Here is a 24,785-nt window from a genome sequence, read left to right on the forward strand (position 1 = left end):
AGGGGCGGGAGCTGAAATAGCCCCGCCCCGGCGTGCGGGACGTCCTGCCCCCTGAAGGGGCGGGGTCTTTGCGCGCGCGCGCGGTGGGGGCGGGGCTGTGATGGGTTACGCGGCGCGGAGGGGGCTGCGCGTTTGGGCCTGGCTCGGCTCCCGTCCCCCTCGGCGGGTGCTGGCGCCGGCTGCAGCCATGGACCTGGGGCCGCTGAGGAAAAGCTACCGGGGGGACGAGGAGGTGAGGGGGGGCGGGGCACGTGGGAGGGGGTGTCCCGGGAGGAGGGGTCCCGGCGGGGGGGGGTCCGGAGAGGGGTGCGGGGGGGGGGTCCAGGAGGGGAGGCTGGAGGGAGGGGTGTCCCGGGAGGAGGAGTCCAGGTGGGGGGCGCTACAGGGAGGGTCCCTGAGGAGGAGTCCAGGTAGGGGGGTCGCTACAGGGAGGGTCCCTGAGGAGGAGTCCAGGTAGGGGGGGCGCTACAGGGAGGGTCCCTGGGGAGGAGCCCAGGTGGGGGGAGGCTACAGGGAGGGTCCCTGGGGAGGAGTCCAGGTGGGGGGCGCTACAGGGAGGGTCCGGGGGGGGCTACAGGGAGGGTCTCTGGGGAGGAGTCCAGGTGGGGGGGGCTACAGGGAGGGTCGGGGGGGGCTACAGGGAGGATCCCTGGGGAGGAGTCCAGGTGGGGGGGTCGCTACAGGGAGGGTCCCTGGGGGGAGTCCAGGTAGGGGGGTCGCTACAGGGAGGGTCCCTGAGGAGGAGTCCAGGTAGGGGGGGCGCTACAGGGAGGGTCCCTGAGGAGGAGTCCAGGTAGGGGGGGCGCTACAGGGAGGGTCCCTGGGGAGGAGTCCAGGTGGGGGGGCGCTACAGGGAGGGTCCGGGGGGGCTACAGGGAGGGTCCCTGGGGAGGAGTCCAGGTGGGGGGGGGCTACAGGGAGGGTCGGGGGGGGCTACAGGGAGGATCCCTGGGGAGGAGTCCAGGTGGGGGGGGGTGCTACAGGGAGGGTCCCTGGGGAGGAGTCCAGGTGGGGGGGGGCGCTACAGGAGGGTCCCTGGGGAGGAGTCCAGGTGGGGGGGGCGCTACAGGGAGGGTCCCTGGGGAGGAGTCCAGGTGGGGGGGGCGCTACAGGGAGGGTCCCTGAGGAGGAGTCCAGGTAGGGGGGTCGCTACAGGGAGGGTCCCTGAGGAGGAGTCCAGGTAGGGGGGTCGCTACAGGGAGGGTCCCTGAGGAGGAGTCCAGGTAGGGGGGGTGCTACAGGGAGGGTCCCTGAGGAGGAGTCCAGGTAGGGGGGGCGCTACAGGGAGGGTCCCTGGGGAGGAGTCCAGGTGGGGGGGGCGCTACAGGGAGGGTCCGGGGGGGCTACAGGGAGGGTCCCTGAGGAGGAGTCCAGGTAGGGGGGGCGCTACAGGGAGGGTCCAGGGGGGGCTACAGGGAGGGTCTCTGGGGAGGAGTCCAGGTGGGGGGCACTATAGGGAGGGTCCGGGGGGGGCTTGGTGGCGGAGGGGCACGTGGGAGCGTTCTAGAGGGAGAGGGGACTTGAGAAGGGGGGGGTCCCGATGGGAGAAGGGGGCGAGGAGGAAAGAGAAGGATCAGAAATCTCTGCTCCTCCTCCCCCCCCAAAGGTGGGGTGTACTTCACCCTTCTCCCACAGGTGCCGGGCCTGGCAGGTGAGCTGGTCTTTATCCTGTGGCCCCCTCAGGCATGGTGCTCCCTCCCCTAGACACTCCCCCAGATCCTGCCCTGCTCTTATCCAAAGGCTGGTCAGGGGGATCATGGTGGGGATCACAGAAAAGCCCTGTTAGGACCCTGTTCATCTCTAGGGGGCCAGGGTGGGTTCCTTGCTAACAGCCAACCTGTCGCTCTCATCCATCAGGGGACAGTACGGAGACCAGCAGTAAAGCGGGGCTCAAAGAATGACACGAGTTCCTGGAGTACAAGTCCATCAGTGGCTATTAGCCAAGACGGTTAGGGACGCAGCCCCATGCTCTGATTGTCCCTGACCTCTGTTTGCCAGAAGCTGGGATTGGACAGCGGGGGATGGATCACTTGAGAATTACCTGTTCTGTTCATTCCCTCTGGAGCACCTGGCATCTTCCACTGTTGGAAGACAGGACACTGGCCTAGATGGACCGTTGACATGACCCAGTCTGGCTGTTCTATGTTACCCACAGGGCTGTGCCTGGCTTTAATAGCCCACTGTTCAGTCTAAGGACTTGGCTGCATGAGAGAGTTATAGCAGTATAAGATAAGGTGTGAATTTAGATTGTAGCTGTACTGGTATAACCTTGATGTGGACACTCTTATTCTGGTATGAGAGGGCCTTTTGAGAAGTTAGCTTATGTCCATTGGGAAGGGTTGAAGTTAAACCAAAAAATTCCCCCATTTATTCCAGAATAAATAGGTCCACATGGGAAGCTACACCAGTATAATTATATCAGTATCAGGGCTTTGGAGCGGAGCTGGACCGCGGAGCAGCTCTGGAGCAGTGGAGCTGCAGGTTTTTTCCTGGAGCTGGAGCGGAGCCAGAGCACAGCTTCAAAGCCCTGATCAGTTTACCGGGTGAAACTTTCCCATGTAGACAAACCCTGAGCCTCTGAGCATGTTAAAACAAGTGGATTAATCCCCATAACCACCTGTGAGGGGCCTAAATACTAATCTTAATTTACAGGGGAAACTGAGGAACAGAGAGACAGCAAGAGGATAAGGTCATGCAGAGCTGGGACTAAAATCCAGGTCTCCTGACTCCCAGGCCCATGATTTAAGCTTCAAGACCAGTCTTTCTATTACTCAACATGGGACAAGACAGCAGCTTCAGAGCTCAGCTGACCTTAAAAAAAAAATAAATCAACAAGCAATGAATGAAATAAAAAACCAGCGAGTGTTCCCCAGTGGCTAGAACAGGGAGATGAGCAGGGCAGGGTCAGGACTTTAGGTTCTGTTTTGACTGTCATTGGCTCATTGGGTGACTTTAAGCAATCAGAGATCATCAGAGACCATTCAGTGGACCAGGAGTTGTGATGCTGAAGTCGTGTGGGCTGGTTCCTGCAGCTACAGGGTTAGCAGGATTTGAGATGATGTGTGGGGAAGCAAAGGATCCTGATAATTGATGGGTGGGGGATGTATCACTTCAATTCTACTGCCCCTCTCCCTGTTTCTGTCCTGTGCAGGCATTTGAGGAGAAACATCTTGCCTCCTTTGACCCAATTAAGCAGTTTGCCATGTGGTTTGAAGAGGCCATGCGGTGCCCCTCAATCGGTGAAGCCAATGCTATGTGCCTGGCCACCTGTACCAGGTGGGCATTGCAAGGGAGTTGCTGGCCCAGAATCTCTCCTATCTGCGTCTTTGGGTGGCTTCCTTTGCTGCTTTCCTGCGGTGAGGTGCCCTGCCAGCTTGCGTATCCTGAGCTGGGTAACCTGGCGAGTAGGGGAGCAGACAGCATCTGGTGTGTTTGTATGGATAGTAAGGAGCAGATCCAGAGGCACAGCTATGTGTTGGAACGGGACTGGACGTTTGCCCTGTTACATCAGACAGGGGACCCAGCCAGCCCATTATGCTGGCTCCAGCGGGGTCCAGTCTCAAATGCTGTAGAGGAAGGCAAAGAAACCTGTAATGTGCATCCTCCTATAATGAGGTATAAGGTGAGAGAGGGTGGTGAATCGTCCTTCCTGATCTCAGCAATGCTCAATTCATGACCAGAAAGAAGAGAGTAGATTCCCTTCACCTTTGCCTGGGCGGGAGGGCAGTCTCTGGAATGTAGGTATGTATGTGGTTGCACTTCTGTGTTGACTGACTGGTACATTTGTTCCCTGGCTCAGGGATGGGAGGCCCTCTGCCCGCATGGTGCTCCTGAAGGGGTTTAGCCAGGATGGCTTTCGATTCTTCACTAACCACGAGAGCCGGAAAGGAAAGGAGCTGGTGAGAGCTGCCTTGTGGGTTACAGACCACATCGTTCATGGATTTGTGTGGGGCATGTCACTCAGGGCTGGTTTTGGTCACGCTCTGGCTCCTCTGACGGGGGTGGGCATGACGCCTGAAGGGAGGATCTCGGGGGACATAGGATGTTGACCAGCAAGCAGGTAAACTACCCGCTGGCCTGTATTTTCCATGTCTGTATGGGCACCCGAACTTTGCTCAGATGAGGGGCGGGACGCTGACTTGGCAGGTGCTCAAAGTCTGCACCAGGCTTACGTCAATTCAGGTGTACAGCAGCTGCCTCTCTCCTTCGGTATAGAAGAGCAGCCCACAGACAGCCCAAGGCACTTTGGTCCCTGAGGTGTATGTTGATCCCGGGTGTGGGAATCAGAGAGTGGGAGGGAGATGTCTCCTTGTGTCCCCCTCCATTCCCCATCCTGATTTGATCGAGGTGATGCATAGCATGTTGGCACCTCCCCATGGGCTGTGTTGGCTTAGGCTGTCTTGTGCTCTTAAATTCCTCCAGGTCCCAAACCCTTGGGCAGAGTCTGAGCTAGGAGAGGTGGGTAATTTCTCTAGCTTTTAGGATGTGAAACATTACCCAGTTGATGAGTCCTTTGTTTTGTGCTTTTTATTCCCCCCGCCTCCCCACTCTGCAGGACTCCAATCCTTTAGCCTCAGTCGTCTTTTACTGGGAGCCCCTTAATCGCCAGGTGAGTTATGCCTTCTGATCCCGATGAAGGGGAGGAAGCGGCAGTGGGGATAGGCTCGGCACCCTGCATGCAGTATCATAGGTACATTCCTTCGCTGGGATGCCCTGGTGAGGCCTGTCTGGGCGAAGTGCTAAAGGAGATGGCAGATGCAGTCTGCTTCAGAGCCACACCGGTCTCCCTCACTCTCAAAGTGCAGACCACAGCACTGAGCAGAGACCCTCTGTTTGCTCATCTTGGGCTGGGGAAGCTTCTTAAAAGATCAAAAACTGCTTCACACCAGATGGGACGGGTGACTGGAATCTGTAACTTATTCAGCTGCTTGGGGGCTGCGACTTTGACAGCTTGAGGTATTCTTACCGCACCAGAACCGTGCTGGACTAGCTTCTAGGTTATGAACTGCTTACAGAGAACGCTCACACACCACTGAAAGCAGCTGCCTCTGGGATGGAAGGTGGTAGCCATTTAACAGCCCTCAGCAACACTTCACAATAGTTCTTAGAAGGGGAATTGAAGAATAATGCCAAGAAGTGAGTCTATTGACTTGAAACTGCAGGGTGATTTAGGTCAGCAAAATATAATTACCAGAGTCGGAGACTTTCTCAGCAACGGACCAGAGAAAAAAGGAAGGGAGCGGCAGGTTTCTTATGGGAGAAGGAAATCTGAGTCTTTAATAATCGACAGTGGGGAGAGGCACTGAAACCAATTGAGTTCTGAATGGATCTCGCTAGGTTCTCTAGACCTTCTTCCCAATTGACTCTGCCTGGGGTGGCTGTCTTTTAGCTCTGGAGAGGAGTTAGAGCTCTTTCTACCCTGCAGGATGTGATGGTGGTTCAAACGGCCTCATCGCCATCTCATGCCGGGGTTGGTGATCACCTGTTATAACAGCAGGGGGCGGAGTGAGCACGTGACTTGGCGAATCCGCCTAGGGAGGATAGCCTGATGCCCCACCCTGGATCCTAATCTTGTTGGCAAAATGAACTTGGTCTCCTTCTGGCCCCTAGTGGAAGTGTGCCCACCTTCCTGGGGCCAGGTCCCATCTCACTGTGGCTGTTGCAGGTGCGTATCGAGGGCTCTGTGGAGAGACTTCCAGAGGAGGAATCGGAGCACTACTTCCACTCCCGGCCCCGAAGCAGCCAGATCGGGGCTGTCGTGAGTCGCCAGAGCACAGTGATTCCCGACAGGGAGGTGAGGCGCAGTGGGATTTGAGGGTGGGGTGGATTGTGCTGGATTCCAGCCCCTTGGGTTCCTCAGAGCTTTCCCCAGGGACTCTTGTTCCCTCGCTGTGTGTCCCAGTGCATCTTATCTCCTACTGGGTGCAGTGAGGGCCCCAGGCCATACTCTGCCTGCTTTTTGCATGCGTGCTCCATGGCAGGAAGCCCCAGGCCTTCAGACTGTCTCCCTTTCCCTGGCAGTATTTAAGGAAGAAGAACACAGAGCTGGAAGAGCTGTACCGGGAGGGCACTGTGCCAAAGCCTGCATACTGGTGAGTGGTGCTTAGTGGGTAAAATCTGCTTTTGTGTAAGTTAGGCCTGGTCTTCCACTCTCTCCCTTGGTGTCCCTTCCCATTCCTCCACTACACCTCCGAGTGCCTCAGCTGTGGCTATTAGAAACTAGGGGGATGTTGGTTTCCTTAAAACTGCCAGAAGATCTCGGATTCCCGGCTGGTAGAGATGGACAGACAGCACTTAGGTTTAATCTTTCCAAAGGGTGATACCTCTCCGTAATGTTGCTGCTGCTTCCCCCTCTACCAAGTGCTGCCCTGCAACATCAGTGATAGATTTAGATTGAAGGCCAGGGGCAGGGCTTGAACCTAAAGCTTTCATGCAGCTGAGTATCAGCTCCTGACAAAGTCTGGATTTACTTAAAGGAAGCTTTGGGAATCAGTTAAGGTTGAGATTGGCCTGCTTCTGAGTTCCCCGCAAGAAGATGTGGAGCTCATCCCAAAGCTGCAGGCATCATTGGGCTTGACGTGGTTGTGTGCAGACACTTCACGTCTTTTTTACGTGCCCACAGGCCGTCGTGATGTGTGCTGCGTAAAAGCTTAGCTCCATCTGCTTCGTCGTAGGGAACTTCCTGGTCCCGCTTGGCTTTGTATGAAGGCTGCTGCTGTGCATGGGTGCCTCTAACAGCATCTGTTTTTCCCTCAGGGGGGGATACATTCTGAAACCAGACGTTGTGGAGTTCTGGCAGGGCCAAACCAACCGCTTACATGACCGCATCGTCTTCCGGCACCTCCGGGACGCCACTGCCCCCACGGGACTCATGACGCACAAGGGAGAGGGGAACTGGGTGTATGAGAGGCTTGCCCCTTGAAGGCCAAGAGCGAGATCATTTCACACAGGGACCTGAGATATTTTCAATACCTTTTTGCCCCCACCCCCTTACCCAGGAGCGGCGAAGGATGGGGTATGGCCCCCTTGCTCCTGCACTTCACAGGGCAACTATCTTAACTTTTACAAAACCAGGGAATATTTGGGGGTGCTCAGAGGTGCCAGATTGGCAGCTCTGGAGACTGAAGCCCTCCATCCATCCCAGTGGGAGCTTCCCCTGCCAAGGTGTGTCTGTTCTGACGTAAAGAGGCAACTCTAGGCCTGGGGTCAGTTCAGTCTCCAAAGCTTATCTGATCCTTGGCACCTCTGCTGAGTCTGCCGATGAAGCATGTGTCTGTGGGGGCAGTTAGTGCCAACTGTGTCATGTGAATGCTGCTTCACAGGGAATTAGGCTGAGACCTACCAAACTCATTTCACAGAGAGGCCGTTGGCTAGTGATTCCCTCAGACCTCTTGTTGATTATCTGGACTGCCTGCCAAGGGGGTGGCTGAGACCAAACCACAGGCAGGCTGGCTCTCCTGGACAGCCTCTCTGTCAGCGCCTCCTGCCTGAGGGCCCTCCCTGTTTTAACCTGCCAGTCCTCAAGCCCCAGTGTTACATGGGGAGCAGACATGTTGTGTGCTCGTTAGCTGTAATCGGGTGTTTAATCTTGTCCAGTGCTGCTTTGAGTGCAATAACGTAACCGATTCTGGATGTGGACGGAGCAATCATGTTGTTCGTAATGTCTGTGTGATCTGTATAATCTGTGTATAAGGATGTTCTCCTGCCAGACTCAAGCCTGAAGGCTGTGCCTCTGGGTTTGGAGCTGCTTTTATCAGTGCTGGTGTATAAAGTCTCCCTACATGTATAAACTCACAAATAAAGTCCAAGCTGACAAGTGGAGCTGGAAGGGGATTTGGTTTACTATTAACTTGTATGTTGCCGTTTTTAAAGGGGGAAAAAAACATGCGTAAGCAGGGGAGGGACTGGTTTGTATTCTTCTGTCTGTCCAGCAGCGGGAGCTGGGTTTGTTTTTCAATCGCTCCCCCTGGCAAGCAGGCGGTGCCAGGGGCCTGTACCCCCCAGCAGGGGGAGCTGGTCTCCCGGCCTCCGAGCAGAAATTTGTCCTCAATGTGTTTTCTCCCTGGGTTTGCTCTCACTTTCTTGGGTTGTGTCCCAGTGAAACTCCAACCTGATAACCTCTGCCCCCTCCTGGCTCCTTGCACAAGTTTGTACCCTTAGTCATTTGCTTCCTCCCCAGCCAATCGGGGTCAGGGGCTGTCGGCTGTTTCACTTGTGATGGCAGGATTCCCATGCAGCAGGGGGAGTGACCTCCCTTAGCCCCAGGCCCATCCCCGTCCCTCCTTTGCCATCTCATCACTGCGGAAGAGCAAAGGTAAAATCCATGGACTGCAGCTGGGAAGCGCCCTCCTGTCTCCCAGTCCTGCTTTTATCTGCTATAAACACTTGTGAGCAATGAGACCCTCCCCCTGTGGGGATTGTTTTAGGAAGGCTCAGAAGGGGGCAGTTCCTTTGTCTCCTGCATGGCAATGAGCTGCAAGTGAAGTACAGAACTTCCATTCCCCTGCACAGGGTCTTTCAATTAATTGTCTGGGTTTCTTGCCTGGCTGCTGTCAGAAGCAGGTCTGCTCTGGTATAGCAATTGCCCCCTTGTGCTGGGAGCAGCGAGGGGTAAGCAGCAGCATCCTGTGGCAGGGAGGGATAGTGGGCAGGGGGAAAACAGGTGCAGCAGCTGTCCTGCCGTGAGTGTCTCCATCAGCCTTCATCTGGCTGCAGAGCTAATCAGGGTGTTGCTCTTTCAGCTGCAGGTGTGGCAGTCTGGCTGAGCTGATTCCCCCATGTACTATGTGTTTTGGTGGAAGTGCTTGGGAATCTTAGCTCAGGTTAACAGGGACTGTTGCACGTCCCCTACCCTTTAACGAAGCGTTGAACTAATTAGTGAACTTTCACTGTCCAAGGTAGTCATGAACTATAGGGAATGGATACCTTTAACCAAAGGGAGGGGTTTGTTACGTATCCTCTCACTGCTGTCACTGGAGCAGGTGCTTAAAGTCCCCCCCAGCTGCAGACATGGAGGAGAGCTGCAAAAGTTGTGGCTCTCATCAAAATACAGCTCCTCTTCAAAACCTCCCTCCCTGTAAGCTAAAATAGCTACATCCAGACCAGTCACAGGGTAACTGTCCCTGCTGCTTCCCTTTTCTGCTTACGTTCTGTGTGCGCGAATACCCCTGCTTCTAGTGCATGCTGCCTGCTCCATTGACAGACAGGCAGTATTTTTAATCCAGCTTCTGCTGCTGGCCTGAAACTCGCTTGTCTTGCAGCGGGGGAGGTTCATCTGCCTAGGATCCCTTAGGGGTGCAGTGGGTTGTAATGGAGTGGCAGGCCTGGCCCAGGGTTTTGCTGGGAGGCTCAGGGAACCAGATGTACCACAAGCAGGTTTCACTCTCAGCAGACATTTGCATATGCTTAATGGTTCATATTCAAATGAAGGTTTGAAGCTGCAGCTGATCTTTGAATGCCTGAGGGGAGCAGTGCAGATGAGGGAAAGCTGAGGAGAAGGGGGACCCCTAAATTCTGATGCAGATGGAGGAGCAGGATTGTCAGCCTAGAATACATTCTGAGGGTGTCTCACTGCAGTAATGGGAAATGCTTGGGATGGGTCACAGGTTGGCTCTGAGCAGCAGGGAAATGTGACCCCAAACCCGATCTCTGCAGGAGGGGAGATCCCAGCTGTGTGTGAACAGGGGTGGAAAATCATCCAGCAACAATAGCTTGGGAGTGAGTCACTCTCCACACCCTCTGCTAACTAAACAGAGAGGAGCATTGCAGAGCCTGTGGGCTAGCTGTGTGCCCAGGGAGAAGGGCTTGCCACGGGAGACGGTAGGGAGCAGGTCTCACCACACTGGGCTGTGGGAGTCCCAAGGGCAGAGGTTGTATCCAACACAGCTCTGGCTTCCAGTACAGGCCAAATAGCTGTGAGCTGCCTCTACCCCTCCTGGGCTGTTTCACAATGAAACTAGCGAATGACAGGGAGATAGTGTCTGTTGCTACCAGCTGTTGCAGTGGTTGCCATGGCAACATCTGCCTGACATCGCTTGAGGTTATAAGTACTTTAAACCTTCCATAGCCCCCTTTCCAAGGGGATCTCACAGCATTTCACGTACGGGTGAGCTCCATTTCACCAAGAGGTGAAAAGACTTGCACGTCTGTGGTAGAGCTGGGTATAGAACAATGGAATCCTGACCTCCACCCCCCGTTGTAATCACCACTCTTGTGCCAGAGCCAGGATTAGAATCCAGAGCTCCTGACTCACGGTTCCCTGCTGTAACCACTGGTCCACAGGCGGACATGGGTTGGAGGTACCCAGACTCCTTTGCTAAGGTGCAGGTTTGTTTTCCTCTGGCCCTTTGGAGTAGGGCCCAGAAGCTGCTAGAGCAGGTGACTGGGAGGCAGAATCCTTGTGTGCTATTCACAGCTCTGCCGCTGACTCACTCTGTGCCCTTGGAGCGGTCCCAGCTCTGCGGGTGGAAGTTCAGCCATCCATAAAATTGCAACAGCGCTTGCCTGCTTTGCAAGGGCTGGGGGGATGGGGGGGCAGGTGAGAGAGTCAGGGAGCATCTGTGAAGCTGCTTTGGAGAGGGAAAGGGTTAGGTCACTGATGTTTGGGTTTTAAATACTAAGCAAGACACTGGCCAGCCTTTTCCATTGCCCGATCGGAAATGGAATCTGCTTATGTCCGTTTCTGAAAGAGGAAGGATGACTGTAAGCGAGTAGACTCACCCCTGTGGTGCCTCCTGCTGGTTGTCCTCAGGAATTAGCTCACCAGCTCTCTGGAGCACCCTCTGCCAGCCGGTGATCCGCTACTGCTGGCCCACTGTGTCCCTCCCAGGACCCCAGTGCCCCTTTAATTGGGTGCTGCCCCCTGGCAGTACCCCCACAGTTCTGGGTCTCCCCCTCCCAGGGGAACCCCCACCCACTATCCCCACTTCCCCTCAGTCTTGGCTACTGCCCAGTCTCCATCTAGCCCCCATTCACTGGGGCAGACTGCAGTATAAGCCACTCATCACAGGCAAAGGGGTTTGGACCTGCTGTCTCTGGCTACCCGTTGCCTGCACCTGCAACCCAGTATCTAATAGGCCTTACCAGGCCTGCAGCCTGGGACTTTCCTAGGCCGAAGCTCCGCGGCTCCCTTGGCCTTTCTCCAGCCCTGCTCCACTCCAGATACCTGGTTAACCTCCCTACAGCCAGGCCCTTCTCTCTCTGAATACAGAGAACACACCTGGCTCCCAACCTTTTTATACAGGCCAGCTGTGTCCTGACTGGGGAGTGGCCCAACTGCAGCCACCTCCCCAATCAGCCCAGCTTTTAGAGCTGCAGCCCTCTCCAGGGCTACTTTAAGCCCTTCAGAGCAGGAGCGGGGGAAGCACCCCGCTACAATGACCCAGTGGTTAGACCGCTATCCTGAGCAGTACGGCATTTGCATTCAGTTCCTTGCACTGCTACAGACTGCCTGGGTGACCTTGGGGAAAGTCACTTGGGCCTAGATCCTAAGTTATTTAGGCACCTAACTCCCATTGAAATCGCAGGGAATTAGGTGCTGACACACCTCTGAGGATCTGGGTCTTAGGCCCTTGTGCCCCGGTTCCCCAGCTGTAAAAGGAGAACAGGGCTTGTGACAACAGGTACATTAAAGATGGTGGCCAGATGCCTACCCCAGAGCAGGTTATTTTAAAATGAGAACACTTCAAAGCAGTGTCTTTTAAAAGAGATGAAAATGTTTCCTACTCCGGTGCCAGGAGTCAGGCCACTGGGATGAGACATTGTCTGGTTGGCTGTGGAGATCAGAACTGTGGACAGAGACGCAGGAAAGAGCAGGAGGTTCTGCTCTTGACAGATCAGAGAGTAGCATATCGATGAATGAACTCGAGCAAGGAACTCCCCCAAAATACAGAACCTATCTTAAAGGAGCGGCAGCAGACAGCTGCTGCCTGTCTCTGCTTACAGCTTTGCTCTGCTGCTCCCCATGTTCACATGGCAGTGGTGCTTAGTAATCCCAGTCTTGGACTGGGCCTCTGTTGCGATAGGTTCTGTACAAACATGTTAAGCTGACAGCTCAGCTGCTTCCTGCTGAATTATTTCCTATCCCAGGCTTTACAGAGTGCTCTAACATGAGCAATGTAATCCTGTTTAATAGAAGATTAAGTGATGAGAATATTTTTCCCCCTCCCTTGCAGCTTTTCCATTGTCGGTTTAGAGCCGCTGTACCTTGTATGCAGCTGAGTGTAAGCTGGCCTGTCAGGCTGAGGACAGCTAGGATAGCTACAGTGAATCTGACGACAGAGGAAATAGACCAGGATTTTCTACTCACAGTGACCAATTACAAAGGTGAGTAAATTCCCAGCATTCACAGCTGCCACTGATGGGCAGCAAACTGCCACTTGCAGCTTGAATTTTGCTTTAAAATAGGGTTGCAAATGCCCAGATGCTGTGGTATGGGCTGCCGTGTAAACAGATCTCCAGCTGCCTACTGCCTTTCCTTCTCCATCCCCATAGGTCTTAGCCAATAGTTACATCCTTCTTCCTCTCCACCCACCTGTTCAAGGAGCTGTGGTTCTCACTGATCACTTGTCTGGGACAAAGAACACCTTGTGTGTCTGCAGAATTCTTCCCCTGTTTATTTTGGTAACAAACTATAAGGGTGGAGGCTGCTGGGGAACACAATACCCCTGGGTTATCTAGGGGCTGTGTGTTTGTGGAGTGGCGCATTATTGGAGGCGGGCGTCTGAATCAAAGCTGGTGGGATAATATGGCCTTTATAATAACTGGAAGGTCACTACTTCCTTCCTTTCGGCTTCAGGCTCAGCCACTCCCTGCTAATAAACAGAAAATCTTTTTGAACGTCCCTATTTGTGCTAATAACAATGCTCAGGCAAGGAGGGCCCAGCCTGATTCACCTCGCCCTCCTGTCTGCTGGGCCAGCAGGTTTGACTCCTAGCATCAGGAGATGCGGTGGGGGGCACTGGTAACATGAGAGGGAGTGCCAGGGATGGATGTGCGTGAGTGTGGCTTTCACTGGAATGGTGTGTCTGAATGCATCCCTCTGAAGCGGTACTGGAACCGGAGAGCTCTGCACGAATTAAGACTAAGCTTGATAAGTTTATGGAAGGGATAGTATGATGGGATAGCTTAATTTTGGAACTGATCTTTGATTATCAGCAGGTAAGTATGCCCAGTGGTCTGTGATGGGATGTTGGATAGGATGGGATCTGAGTTACTACAGAGAATTCTTTCCTGAGTGCTGGCTGGTGAGTCTTGCCCACATGCTCAGGGTTTAGCTGATCGCCATATTTGGGGTCGGGAAGGAATTTTCCTCCAGGGCAGATTGGCAGAGGCCCTGGAGGTTTTTCGCCTTCCTCTGCAGCGTGGGGCATGGGTCACTTGCTGGTGGATTCTCTGCAGCTTGAGGTCTTCAAACCACAATTTGAAGACTTCAATAACTCAGACATAGGTTAGGAGTTTGTTATAGAAGTGGATGGGTAGGATTCTGTGACTGCTTTGTGCAGGCGGTCAGACTAGATGATCATATTGGTCCCTTCTGATCCTAAAGTCTATGAGTCTATGAATGCACCCTCCTTCTAAAGCACTTCCCCCCAATACGTCTACATGCACGCCTCACCTCTACGGCCTCAAGAGCTAGAGTCTGAAAGTAGCGTTCCATAGCCTCAACAGTGGCACCAGTTAGGCCCTGAAGACTCATCACCCACAGCTAGGTGCAGGGAGACACCATCTCCTTTAATTTAGATCCAGTATCACCTGCCCCCTTGTCTAGTGGTGGAGGGTGTGGGTCCCTCGATCTTTCCGACAGAACAATTTTCAATCTGATCCAAGCCCTGGGGTGTTTTCACAGGTCAACCACTGAGCTCCCTTTGTTTTCAGGTTTGTTTATTAACAAAGAACATCTACAAACACTTACAAAAGATGGGTCTTCAAAAAACAAATCAATGTCCGGCTCCAGATATGAGCCCTAACTATGAGCTACAAGTGTGTTTTGTCTCTTAAGGGTGCAAGGTGTTTACCTCCCACCCCCAAGCCACTGCAACCGGCCTTCACTTTGTGTATGGTGGCCAAACCTCAGTCTCACTAGCACTGGGAACAGTTCACCTTTTAACTGCCCACCCCATGAATTAGTGACTCTGAACATGAAGAAAGCGCCAGCCAGCCAGGAAGATCAAGGCCTCTAAAGCAGCAGCAGCACAATGGCTCTTGGAAATTAAAAAGGCCAGCAAACTTTTCCTTTTGTAACCTGGTGGGGGGGAAGGGGGAGAGAACTCTGCATCATTGCAACAGGCGCTTCCGCCAGAAACATCATGAATTCAGCAGCTGCTCCTGTGCGCAAAGTTCAGCAAAACACGTGCATTTTATGAGTGCAAAATGGCTTGATGAGTGAGTTATTAGAATCTCTGCTGCTAAAGTCCATCTGGGCTGCCAGGCATGTGTGACTGGTAGCCACTCAGAGGCAGATGAATGCAGTTAACAAATAACCTTGAATTTAAGTTACTGGGAGCATGTACGTGTCCTTTGCAGAAGGAAACTTAAAAGTGCCATTATGGTCAGAAAGCTGACTCAGAAGCTGGCCCCTTCTTGCTCATAGCAGGAAACTGAGGCATAGTCCAGGCTTTCTCATTCCCGATGCTCCCATGCTAATCACTACTAGACAGTCTGTTCTCTCCTCTTAGAGCGTCTCTAGCAGACTCCAGCTGGTTTCTACATCAACCAGTGCTCAGCAGTAAGTCTAAGAAAATGAGGTCTCCGGGCCGTAACCCCGTTCCAAAGCCCCCAGACCCCCTACCCAACTGGCAGCAGTTTCTCCTATCAGTGGAATCTTTAGTTCTCTTACCCCAGCACCCTCCCGCTGGATGGAAGATCAGATCTACTCAAGTGTTGCTCTGTAGTAGCTGGAGGCCAAGAGAGGCTGTTGCTACAGCTAAGGGTGGTTCTCCTTTAGCTCAACTGGCTGAGTGCTGCTCTCCAAGACATGAAGATCACGGGTCCTGTAGCCTTTAGTGGTGCAGTTCAGCTGGTGACTGCCTGTGGCCAAGTAGTTCTCTTTCCCAGGTCAGGGAATAATCTCTGTGGTATTAAAAGGTGCAACCCTGTCTCCCAGCCAAGCTTATGTTTATCTTTCCTGTGTTGGTGGGTGCGGACAGAGCGGAGGCGAGTTGCTGGGCAATCCCCCACAGCTGAGCCAGATGAAGTTCTTACCCCTTCTCAGGCATCTTCTAGGTGCAGTGGTAGAACAACAGGATGGATGAGAATGAACTGGCTCCTCCCATCCCATGCCCCCTGTGTGGAGCGCTGCCTCTAGCCACAGGCCCTTGGACACTGCTGAGCCGAGGGTGTTTGCGGGAGGCCTCTGAGCTGCTCTGTGTTTGACTCCTCCCCACCTCCAAGGCTTGGACACCTCCAGCTCGTGATGATCCCCCAGTGGCATTTATTTTAAATAGGATGATTTGTATTTAAATAAAAACTATCGAGTCCTCTCTCCTTCGCGAGTGCATGTCAGGACCGAAAGTCTTTGAAATCTACAGCGGGGTGGCCCCTGCCCCCTCGTTACTTCATTTGCGGAGAGAACAGAACTGACATCTAGGCTGGCTCTGAGTCGGGACGGGTCCATGCGCGATGATTTCAGGGCATTGGTTCCACCCTGCAGCGCTTTCCCCCCAATGCCCACTTTCCCCTGCCTCACTTCTCCTCCCGCTCGCCATCAGCAAAGAGGTTGGGGTTTTCAGCCAGCGTGGCTCGCACTTTCTTCTTCTCCTTGAAGCGCCCAGAGTGGGAGACTTTGACGTGTTTGCCTTTTGTGTTCTTATCCACGATCTTCTCCAGCCGGGTGTTGAATTCACTCTCGGCGCCACCATTGCTCCCTGCCTCTGTCCACGTGGCCTCCTGGTGGTTCTCGTTGGCATAGATGTCTGGGCTCTCGTACAGGACCTTGGGGGTGGATTTCTTCTTCCGCAGGAAGGTGAGCTTCCACCAGCTGTTGGTCTCTGCCATGGTGGTTTCTCCTTGCTGGTGGCAGAGGAGCGTGTCTCTAGAGAGAAGACAGATAGGTTAGTAGACCCTTTTCCTAGGGTTTGCTGTTTGCCTGGACAATCGGATCAGTTTTACACCACGCCCTCCCTTGGAATGGAGATGGGAACCCTGGATCTTCAGCTCCAAAACCACAACTGCTAAGGCAGAGCTCCTTCAGATGGCAGAGTAAGGACAGGTCCCTTTTCTGCCCTGTGGGCTGATCATCAGAGGGCAGCATTGCTTGCCCACATAAGTCAGTACATTCCATTATTCACCCCCATTCTTCCCCACCTGCTTTGTCTCCACTTTTGCCCGTCCTCTTTCATGGGCATTGGTCAGCGTGACCATCCCCCTGCTGGCTGGGATTCCCTTCAGGGCCCCTTGCCCCCCAGGGAGAGGGCCATTCCTTTCCCCTCCACCCCAAGGACCAAGGCTGCCGACAACAGAGGAGGAGCAGGAACGGAACCTGGGTTTGGCATGTGGCATCCCCCGTGCAGTTGTTTCTGAAGAAGCTGCTGCAGTGGTTGCTGTGAGGGAAACTCACGGCTCAAAACTCAGTTAAGTCTCGGCAAGGCCCTTGATGAGCCCAAAGTCAAAGGAGCAGTGGCCCCCGCAGCTGTCGCTTTGTGGCGCTGTGTTTGCAGCCTTGACTCACTGCAACGTGACAACGCAGCCTGGCACAGCAAGCCTTTGGCGCCCGCAGCGGGAGCTATTCATTTGCAAAATGCTAGGGTGCTAGTTTTGGAGGCGAGAGGCCTGGGGAGGGTTCCTACTCCCAGCTGAGCCGCTGATCTGTGGTGGGACATTGGGCCATGTCACTGCCTGAGCAGGGAGTTGGACTAGATGACCTCCTGAGGTCCCTTCCAACCCTGATATTCTATGATTCTACCCCTGTCTGTGCCTCTGGTTCCTCTCTGTTGCTTGTCTGGTCTACTTAAATATCAGAGCAGGGACTCTCTTGCGATGTGTTTGCACAATGCCTGGCAAAATGGAGCCCTGATCTTGCCTGGGACCTATAGCCACTAATGTATCAAAGAGCCACCTCAAACCCATTTATCTTTGCCCACGTCAGTCCGTGTTCTCATTGCTATTTTTCTCCCCCTCTCTCCCCTGGGTGATTCTTTGCTACTCCCCATTGTTGCATCCTGGCTTAATTTGACAGAAAATGCTGTGGAGCCATGGCCCAGCTCTTATCCTGTCTTACCCTGCCTAAGCGTGCTCCCGATGATCAGAAAATCCAGTTGAATAATTCTGTTGAACTGGAACAACGAGGAGTCCGGTGGCACCTTAAAGACTAGCAGATTTATTTGGGCATAAGCTTTCATGGGTAAAAAACCCACTTCTTCAGATCTGGACACCTTGTTGTTTTTGTCGATACAGACTAACATGGATACCCCTCTGATACTTGGCTCTATTGAATGGGGCCATCTCTGGGGCCCGTAGGCATTTTGTCCATATGAAAGACATAATCCTGAAGCAAAACTTGCATGGGGCCTTTGGAAATTTGGCCAGAGTAAAGCTGAGCCATTTCCTGTTCACCCCCATTTTACGGTTGGGGAAATTGAGTCACAGCAAAGTGACTTGCCCCAAGGGTAGATCCAGAGATAGAATCCAGTGTTCCTGATGCCTCAGTCAGGTCCATTCAGTATATGTGGAGATATACCTAGCTCACGGAGCTGGAAGGGACCTTGAAAGGGCATCAAGTCCAGTCCCCTGCCTTCACTAACTGGGCCTAGTACTGGTTTTGCCTCAGATCCCTAAGTGGCCCCCTCAAGGGCTGAACTCACAACCCTGGGTTTAGCAAGCTAATGCTCTACCACTGAGTTATCCCTCCCCTTGCTCCTGCTCTAAGCCACAAGGCCAGGGGTTCTCAAACTGGGGGTTGGGACCCCTCTGGGGGTCATGAGGTCATTTCATAGGGGGTCGCGAGCTGTCAACCTCCACCCCAACCCTGCTTTGCCTCCAGCATTTATAATGGTGTTAAATATATAAAAAGGTGTTTTTCATTTATAAGGGGGTGGGTCGCACTCAGAGGCTTGGTATGTGAAAGGGGTCACCCATACAATAATCTGAGAATCACCGCACTAGTCCCTACAGTTGCAAGTCCTTGGTTTCCACCCTGCCTCTTTCCTGGACGGCAACAGCCTCCGGCATGATCCCATCTGGGTGTTTGCTGAAGGCGTATCTCACCCTTTGATCGCTCCCTCCAGCTGTTTGTACAGAAACATTCAATCGCTCTGTAGCCAGGGTGGCAGTCGGGAGGGGGAAGGGAGGTGGTGGTGGTGGTGGGGAGGTCAGTCCCTCATGGGGTGTCCTGTTCACAGGCGCATCAGCACTGCCTGACCTAGAGATACAGCAGAGCTCTTGAAGACATTCAGCAATATACTGGAGTGAGTCAGAAAAACCTCACATGGGCGCAGCTGGGCAGCCTCCCCTGGGTCGGTCTGTCCATTTGTGCAGCCAGGGAAGGGTAAAAAAAACAGGCCCACTCCATGGAGTACCAGTCTCCCCTGATCAGTCCGTAGCAGCCTGACTGCCAAGGAAGGGGTGCAGCACTGGGGTCATTAGCTGTGGAAAAGGCCTGTTTGATCACTGAGTCCGTTTGCCACTGCCCTGCAGAACAGCACCCGCCGCTAGAGGCAGCTTGGTTTTAGGGGCTGTGGGTCAGAGTCACCCCACTGGAGAGCCACAGCCGTTCTGTTGACTTTGGCACATCTCACCTGGATTTGTCTTTATGTAACCGATAGAAACTTGGGCCTAGTCCCCAAAGGGTTAATCCTACTGTTGGAAGCCGTGTGAATGATGGATAGGGTGTTAGACGGGGTGTTTTGCCCTTCAGGCACCTGGCTCTGCGGGGGCACCTCTGATTCCAGAGTGAATGCCGGACAGCCGGTGGAGTTATGTCACCATTTGGGAGCGGAGGGCTGGGAGAAGGGCGAGGTGTGTGGTGGGGGGGGGGAGGGGTGCTGAGGATAAATGTCAGATTCGGGTCCCCTGCCTCAGGATGAGGATGGAACCCGGGATAGGTTCAAGGACATTCCCCCACCATAGCATGGTCCCTTTCCCAGCACGGAGCCCGATCGCTTCCTCCTAGGCTCCTTTGCGGCTTGCACCCTTTCACACCCTCAGCTGCAAGCCGGAGAGCAAGGGGGAGTGCTCTGTTGCCATCCCGCTCTAGGCGAGTTGCTGCCTCGAGAACATCCCGTTCAGAGCTGCTGTGCACCCTCTCACTGCGTGCTGAGCCCTTACCACGCACAGTGCCATTTGTTTGTCTGTCTGAGCACCTGTATGGCACATGTCTGCACAGACACTCTTGTGCGGACATATATGCACCTGCTGACAATCCAGTGCATGCATCCGTCGCATGGCTGTACATCCACCTGCAATCAGAGCCACACATACCCCGAGATCCCTGGGTACGTGCAAACAGCGGCCGGCACAGTCACAGGAGGACACGTACACACACACACGTACACACACACACGCCTGCACGCACAAGCAGCATAAACGTGCAGGGAAAATTCCCATGTGAAAAATGAGCCAGCAGCAAAAGCCCAGTCAAAGTCACCCTGGCCCTGAAATCCAGTGGGTCTCTCTGGGGAAATGGAACCACAGTCACATGCAGTGACCTCCTGTAGTGAGGGAGGGGAGAGGACACAGTGAGGTTGCCAGAGGATGTGGCCAGCTCGGTTGGCTAGGAATTCCCTGGGCTTCCCGGCTCAGCTGTCCTCTTGCCTCCTGAGCCCTGAGCACAGCATGCCTGAGACAGGCCCGAGCCTCCCACAGGTGCTGTTAGCCTTAGGGGGTGCATTTCCCCTCTCCAGCCCTGTGACCGAGTGGTGGGGTTCAGCTGGGGGGTGGGGGGGATGATTTCAGCACAGGCAGGCTTCTGGGGTGGGGGGTAGCGAGGGCACATCCCGTGAGAAGTAGCAGTAACCTTGGGCCAGGTCCATCAGATATTTCAGCAAGTTAAACATTTATAGCTCAGACAGAATAACAGAGCCCAGGCACAGGTATATGGGGAGTGGGAGGTGCCAGTCCCTCATGCCTGGTGAGGAAAGTTTTCAGTGTCTGAGATCTCTGCCCTCTGGATCCCCTCAATTACCCCTCCCGCCATATTCATTATCTCAGTGCCCTGAGTGGCCCATTTCCTCTGCAGATGGCATGAGAGACCCTTCTCCACGACCCTTCTTCCCTGCTTCCTGGAGCCCTGTGAGATGAGACTCCTCTCCTGCTGTTACCTACCCACTAAACAACCCTCCTAAATTCCTACTGGCCACCCCAAAACCTATACAGCCCTGCGCCATGCAGGAGATTCCTATGGAAGGAGCTGCCGCGGGACATCCTGCATGCAGTCGCTTTCACATGTCAGTGACCCACTGGGAGTGGGGGAGCCCCTTGCCATCTGTAGCCGGCGTTTGCATGTGACGGGGGCAGCCTCGGCAAGGGGAGGGGGGCTAGTATAACCCTGCAGAGGCTGCAAATGGCCAGTATCTCTACACCCCCCTCCCATCGCCCCTTAACATTCGTTTGGCTACCAGCATGCCAAGGGTTAAGATAAAAGCCCATTTGGCTTGGAACAAACGCTATATCCCCCCTCCGTTGGCGCTGCTGCCATTAGTTCTGTCCCGGAGAGGCCCCAGAGATGCTTCAGCAGTTCTAGTCAGGGCTGAATTGGGCTAGTGGGTTGTTAGGCACCAGCTGCCTGTTTCACCTGGAAAGGCTGAACCGTGACCAAAAAAGCATCCCGTGAAAGGTGCAGGGTTGATGGCCCTTGATAGCCACCGATCCGGGCTAGCCAGGGGAAAGGCAAGGTACCCATCCCCCCAAAACACCCCCTCTGCATGTGCCTCCATCTCCAGGGCTCAGAGGAGTTGAGTCTCCCTGGCCCATTGACTCCTGGGCCTCCCTGCTGAGATGGCACCATGAGATCCAAACGAATGCCCCTTATACCCCCCCCCCATTCCCATGGATCCCCAATCACACGGGAGCAGCTTTTGGTCCCTGCCAGCCTGGGCTGGAGGTAACAGGCCCTGCTTGAGGGCAAAGGCTCCGGCTCCCATTCCTGACCCCACAAGCTGCCCAGATCGCCCCTGGATCACGGTCAAGCCTGGCCGGTTACAAAGAGCTGCCAAACTTCCCACCTCCTGAAGCTGGCTTCAGACCCGATCCTGCACCAGGCTGGCCTGTCCTCGGCAGTGCTGCTCAATGAAACATTCATGGAGGCGCGGGGGCACGACGGCTGGGCTCAGGTTTCCCTCTCCTGCCCCCCACTCATCCCCCAAAACACCCAGGCCAACGTACCTGCTCTGATTCAGTCCCTTGCTGGGTGCGTTCTGCTCCCCAGGGGAGCACTCAGGGGCAGGAGCAAAGGGACTGAGGGCCGGGATAGCTCCAGGGCGCTATTGCCAGCTGAGGGGCTGGCAGGCTGAGCTGCACCGGGAGAGGGTGGGGGCAGCGGCTGTCACATCTCAGGCGCCTGCGGAGGCAGGTGCAGGGGTGCTGCTATTATACCTGTTGCTCCCTTTCGCTCTGTGTCAAGGTTAATCCGAGATCCAGCCACTCCTGCCTAAGTAAACAGGAGCAGAGGCTGGGCCAGGGGAAGCTCTGAATATTCATGACAGGGGAAACCCGATCTGGGCAGCTGCTGCCACTGGCTTCCTACAGGCCGCTCAGGTTGCTCTCACCTGGGGCATGGGGAAAGGAAGGGGCAGTGGCTTCTCCAGAGTAGGGCTCCCACGGGGAGGGTCTCTAGGTGGCCTGACACCCTGATGCTTGGGCAGCAAAGGGTTAAAGCGGCTGGTGCCGTTTGCCTAGCAGGATATTGTATTTTCACTATTCTTTCCTTCTGAAGAATTAGTCGAAACTAGACTGGCTCAGCTGGTTGCCAGACCGGTTCCTCTTTCTGTGCATCTCGGCCTCGGTCCTTCCTCCATCTTCGCTTTCCTCTGCAGCCTGCCCCCGTCTTGGCACCCGCCCACACCAGGCCCAAGGCTTGGGCCTCATCACTCTCCTCTTTCCCACCTTGCTCGGCTGCTGTGGTCCATCTCAGTGGGGACGACATCAGAGTAATGGCCAGAGAGGAGGCGTGTGGAATCAAGGGAATCAACCCCCTAAAAATCCTACTGTCATGGCCCCAGAGGCAGCAGGGCCCCGTTGCAATCTGCTGCGTTATGGGTTAGGAACAGGCTAACACAGGATGCTCCTGCAAGCAGAAATTGTATCTTTCTGAAGGGCCATATGCTGCCCACAGCTGCCCCCGCTGCCCCATACTTCCCTTGTCTGCAGTGGGGTTACCTGGCTTTAGCTGACGGCAGAACGTGGTCCTTAAACTCTGCTGAACCGACCTGTTCCCCTTCACCCAAAGCTCGGCTTCTGCTTTTCGTACAAACGATCCTTCCGGGCAGCTCCAGGGAAGGAGTGAAAGTGAGTCCAAAGCTGCCATGAATATCACCGCTTCCTCCCCCGCAGGTGGATGGAACCAGCTCTTGGATCAGCTCTGGCGGGCATGAGGCCTGGTTAGTTTACTTCCAAGATAAGCGGCCCTGCCTGGCAGGATTTCAGACCCCAGAGCTGAGCTCTCGTTCGTTCTTAGCTGCTTGGCACTAGCTATAATTTTAACAATATTAATGCTTAGCTATATCCAGCCGTAGATCTCTAAGCACTCTCCAGAGGTGGGCCAAGATCCTGTATCCCCATTTTACAGATGGGAAAACCGAGGCACGGAGAGAGAAGCGATTCGCCCAAGACCACACAGTGAGTCGGTGGTGGAACCAGGAAGGAATCCCAGACCTGACTCCCAAGCCAGCTGCCCCTTCTATTCACAGATCCGGTGACATAGGAACTGCTGCTGCAGCTCTGATTAGTGGTCTATCCAGGCTGATCTTCTCTGCTGGCCAGTTCTCTGATGGTGCAGTCCCAGCTGTTCTACACTATCCCAGAGAGAGAAGCATCTTCCTGACCCCCATCTGGCAAACACCTGTAACTGAAGACTGGTGGATCTGCTTATTTTTATCCTAGCTGCTTTCCCTGCAGATATGATTCTTATCCGTCTGGACGTCCGATGCTCTTTTGAAGCATGCTCCACCATTTGACTCATTAACATCCCGCCTATCTACCCAGCCATCTATCCTGCGGCAGCCGGTTCAGTAGGTTAACTGTATGTTGCATAAAATAGCGTTTCTGTTGGGCCATTTTATAGGTCAGCCGTTCTCTTTGCTCACTCTACAGCTCCTGGAGGCTACGGCTCAGGTTATGATGCATACAAGAGGCAGGGCAGGGCAGTGGTTTGAGTGGCGAACGGGAAGTCAGGACTCCGGGGTTCTCTGCCCCTGACTTCCTGAGGTGACTTGGCCAGTCATTTCACCTCTGTGGCCTCAATCTGAGACCTGCGTGTAAATCCAAGGAAAATGGCCTTTCCCATAGCGCTTGGCACAGCCTTTAGCCCCTAATACTCTAGCTAGAAGGAGTTTGTGCCTAGCTGTGCATGCACTGAGAAGGCCCGGGGATGATAGTGCTTTGCCTGTCTCTAGTGCTACCCATATGAGGAGCTTAAAGCCGTGAATGAATTAGGCCTCGCTACTCCCCAGGAGACAGGGACTTACCATTCTCCCTGTTTTGCAGAAGGGGAAACTGAGGCATAGAGCAGGGACCTGGACTGCCTGAGATCACGCAGCGAATCAGTGGCAGAACCGTAACGGGAATCCAGGAGTCTTGCTCTAGCTATTCGTGGCTCTGTTTCCCAAGTTTTGCACAGGATGGAAGGGCAGGCTCCCCTAGGGTTATACTGATTCTCTGATGACCTTTGAAGGCTTCTCTGAGTGCTGCCTTCTAACCCTTCCCCAATGGGGCAGGAGTGGACAAGGAAGACAGAGTCCTGCGTCTGGGGCTCTGGAACAGATGAGGCTGGAACCAGAGCAAGCCAGGAAACGTTCACATCCAGGGAATAAACAAAGGAACCAAGATGGCGGAGCCAGTCCGACCAGGGTAGGGCGGGTGTGGCCTTTGGGTTGCTCAACCAGACCGCACTCCTCTTTGGCACAGCTGAAGTCACGGAGGGTGGGTTTGCCAGGACTCCCTGGTTCACGATGAGGCTGATCTGTTCCTGGTAAATCTTTGCTGGGATCCTTTGTGTTTCCAGGAAGCAAGTGGAGTTCAGCCAAGGAATCTCAGGCGATTCCTTAGCCGGAGGCAATGGATGCTGCTCCTGATGCCTGGGGGTGCAGAGGAGGGTGACACTGAGTGGGGGTGGGGGGCGGGGGGGGACTGAACAAACAACACAAACAGGAAGAAAGAGCAGAGTGTGTTCAGGAAGCTACAGAAAGTGCATTGACTCCATGCCAGTGGCTGGGCTGCCTGGGAAAACCCAGCTCCGGGCTGTGGTTTACTTTCACCCCGAGGGGAACTTTTCACTGCTCTGTTGCCAGCTTCCATGCGGCTCTGAGCTCCTTGCCAAGCTCCAGGACTTGGTGGATGCAGGCAACCCTAAGTGCCTCTTGCGCATTCCCCCTCCCTCTCTGGAGCTGGGGCTGGAACCCAGGCTTTGCTTGACAGAGGTGTTGGTGGGACTCTGGAACCTATTGCCATGGGGGGAGGGATAGCTCAGTGGTTTGAGCATTGGCCTGCTAAACCCAGGGTTGTGAGTTCAATCCTTGAGGGCCCAATCTGGGGCAAAAATCTGACTGGGGATTGGTCCTGCTTTGAGCAGGGGGTTGGACTAGATGACCTTCTGAGGTCCCTTCCAACCCTGATAGTCTATGATTCTATCCCCATCC

At 54.4% G+C, this 24,785-nt stretch overlaps 2 protein-coding genes across 7 annotated transcripts; one reads left to right on the forward strand and one right to left on the reverse strand.

Annotated features, from left to right (window-relative positions):
- The first annotated feature begins 96 nt into the window (after positions 1–96).
- On the forward strand, positions 97–24,236 carry PNPO (pyridoxamine 5'-phosphate oxidase). Of its 6 annotated transcripts, XR_003997555.1 has the most exons (9): positions 97–232; positions 3,152–3,276; positions 3,800–3,899; positions 4,556–4,609; positions 5,666–5,794; positions 6,022–6,092; positions 12,174–12,324; positions 18,336–18,481; positions 22,718–24,236. XR_003997555.1 is itself a non-coding variant. In XM_030541217.1 (7 exons), exons 1-7 carry the CDS (start codon positions 101–103, stop codon positions 12,217–12,219), a joined length of 657 nt encoding a protein of 218 aa, XP_030397077.1. In that variant the 5' UTR covers positions 97–100; the 3' UTR covers positions 12,220–12,837. The 6 variants fall into 6 exon arrangements, 2 of the variants coding, with proteins under 2 accessions (XP_030397077.1, XP_030397076.1); XR_003997556.1 differs by lacking the exon at positions 18,336–18,481; XR_003997558.1 differs by lacking the exons at positions 18,336–18,481; positions 22,718–24,236 and adding an exon at positions 13,876–15,102.
- PRR15L (proline rich 15 like) lies at positions 15,572–22,640 on the reverse strand. Its single transcript, XM_030541218.1, has 2 exons — positions 21,316–22,640; positions 15,572–16,030 (listed from the first exon to the last, which is right to left on the reverse strand). The coding sequence occupies exon 2, from the start codon at positions 15,991–15,993 to the stop codon at positions 15,682–15,684; it is 312 nt and encodes a 103-aa protein (XP_030397078.1). The 5' UTR covers positions 15,994–16,030; positions 21,316–22,640; the 3' UTR covers positions 15,572–15,681.
- Positions 24,237–24,785: the final 549 nt, after the last annotated feature.

This window comes from Gopherus evgoodei, chromosome 23, assembly GCF_007399415.2.
Source record: "Gopherus evgoodei ecotype Sinaloan lineage chromosome 23, rGopEvg1_v1.p, whole genome shotgun sequence".
NCBI lineage: Eukaryota > Metazoa > Chordata > Testudines > Testudinidae > Gopherus > Gopherus evgoodei.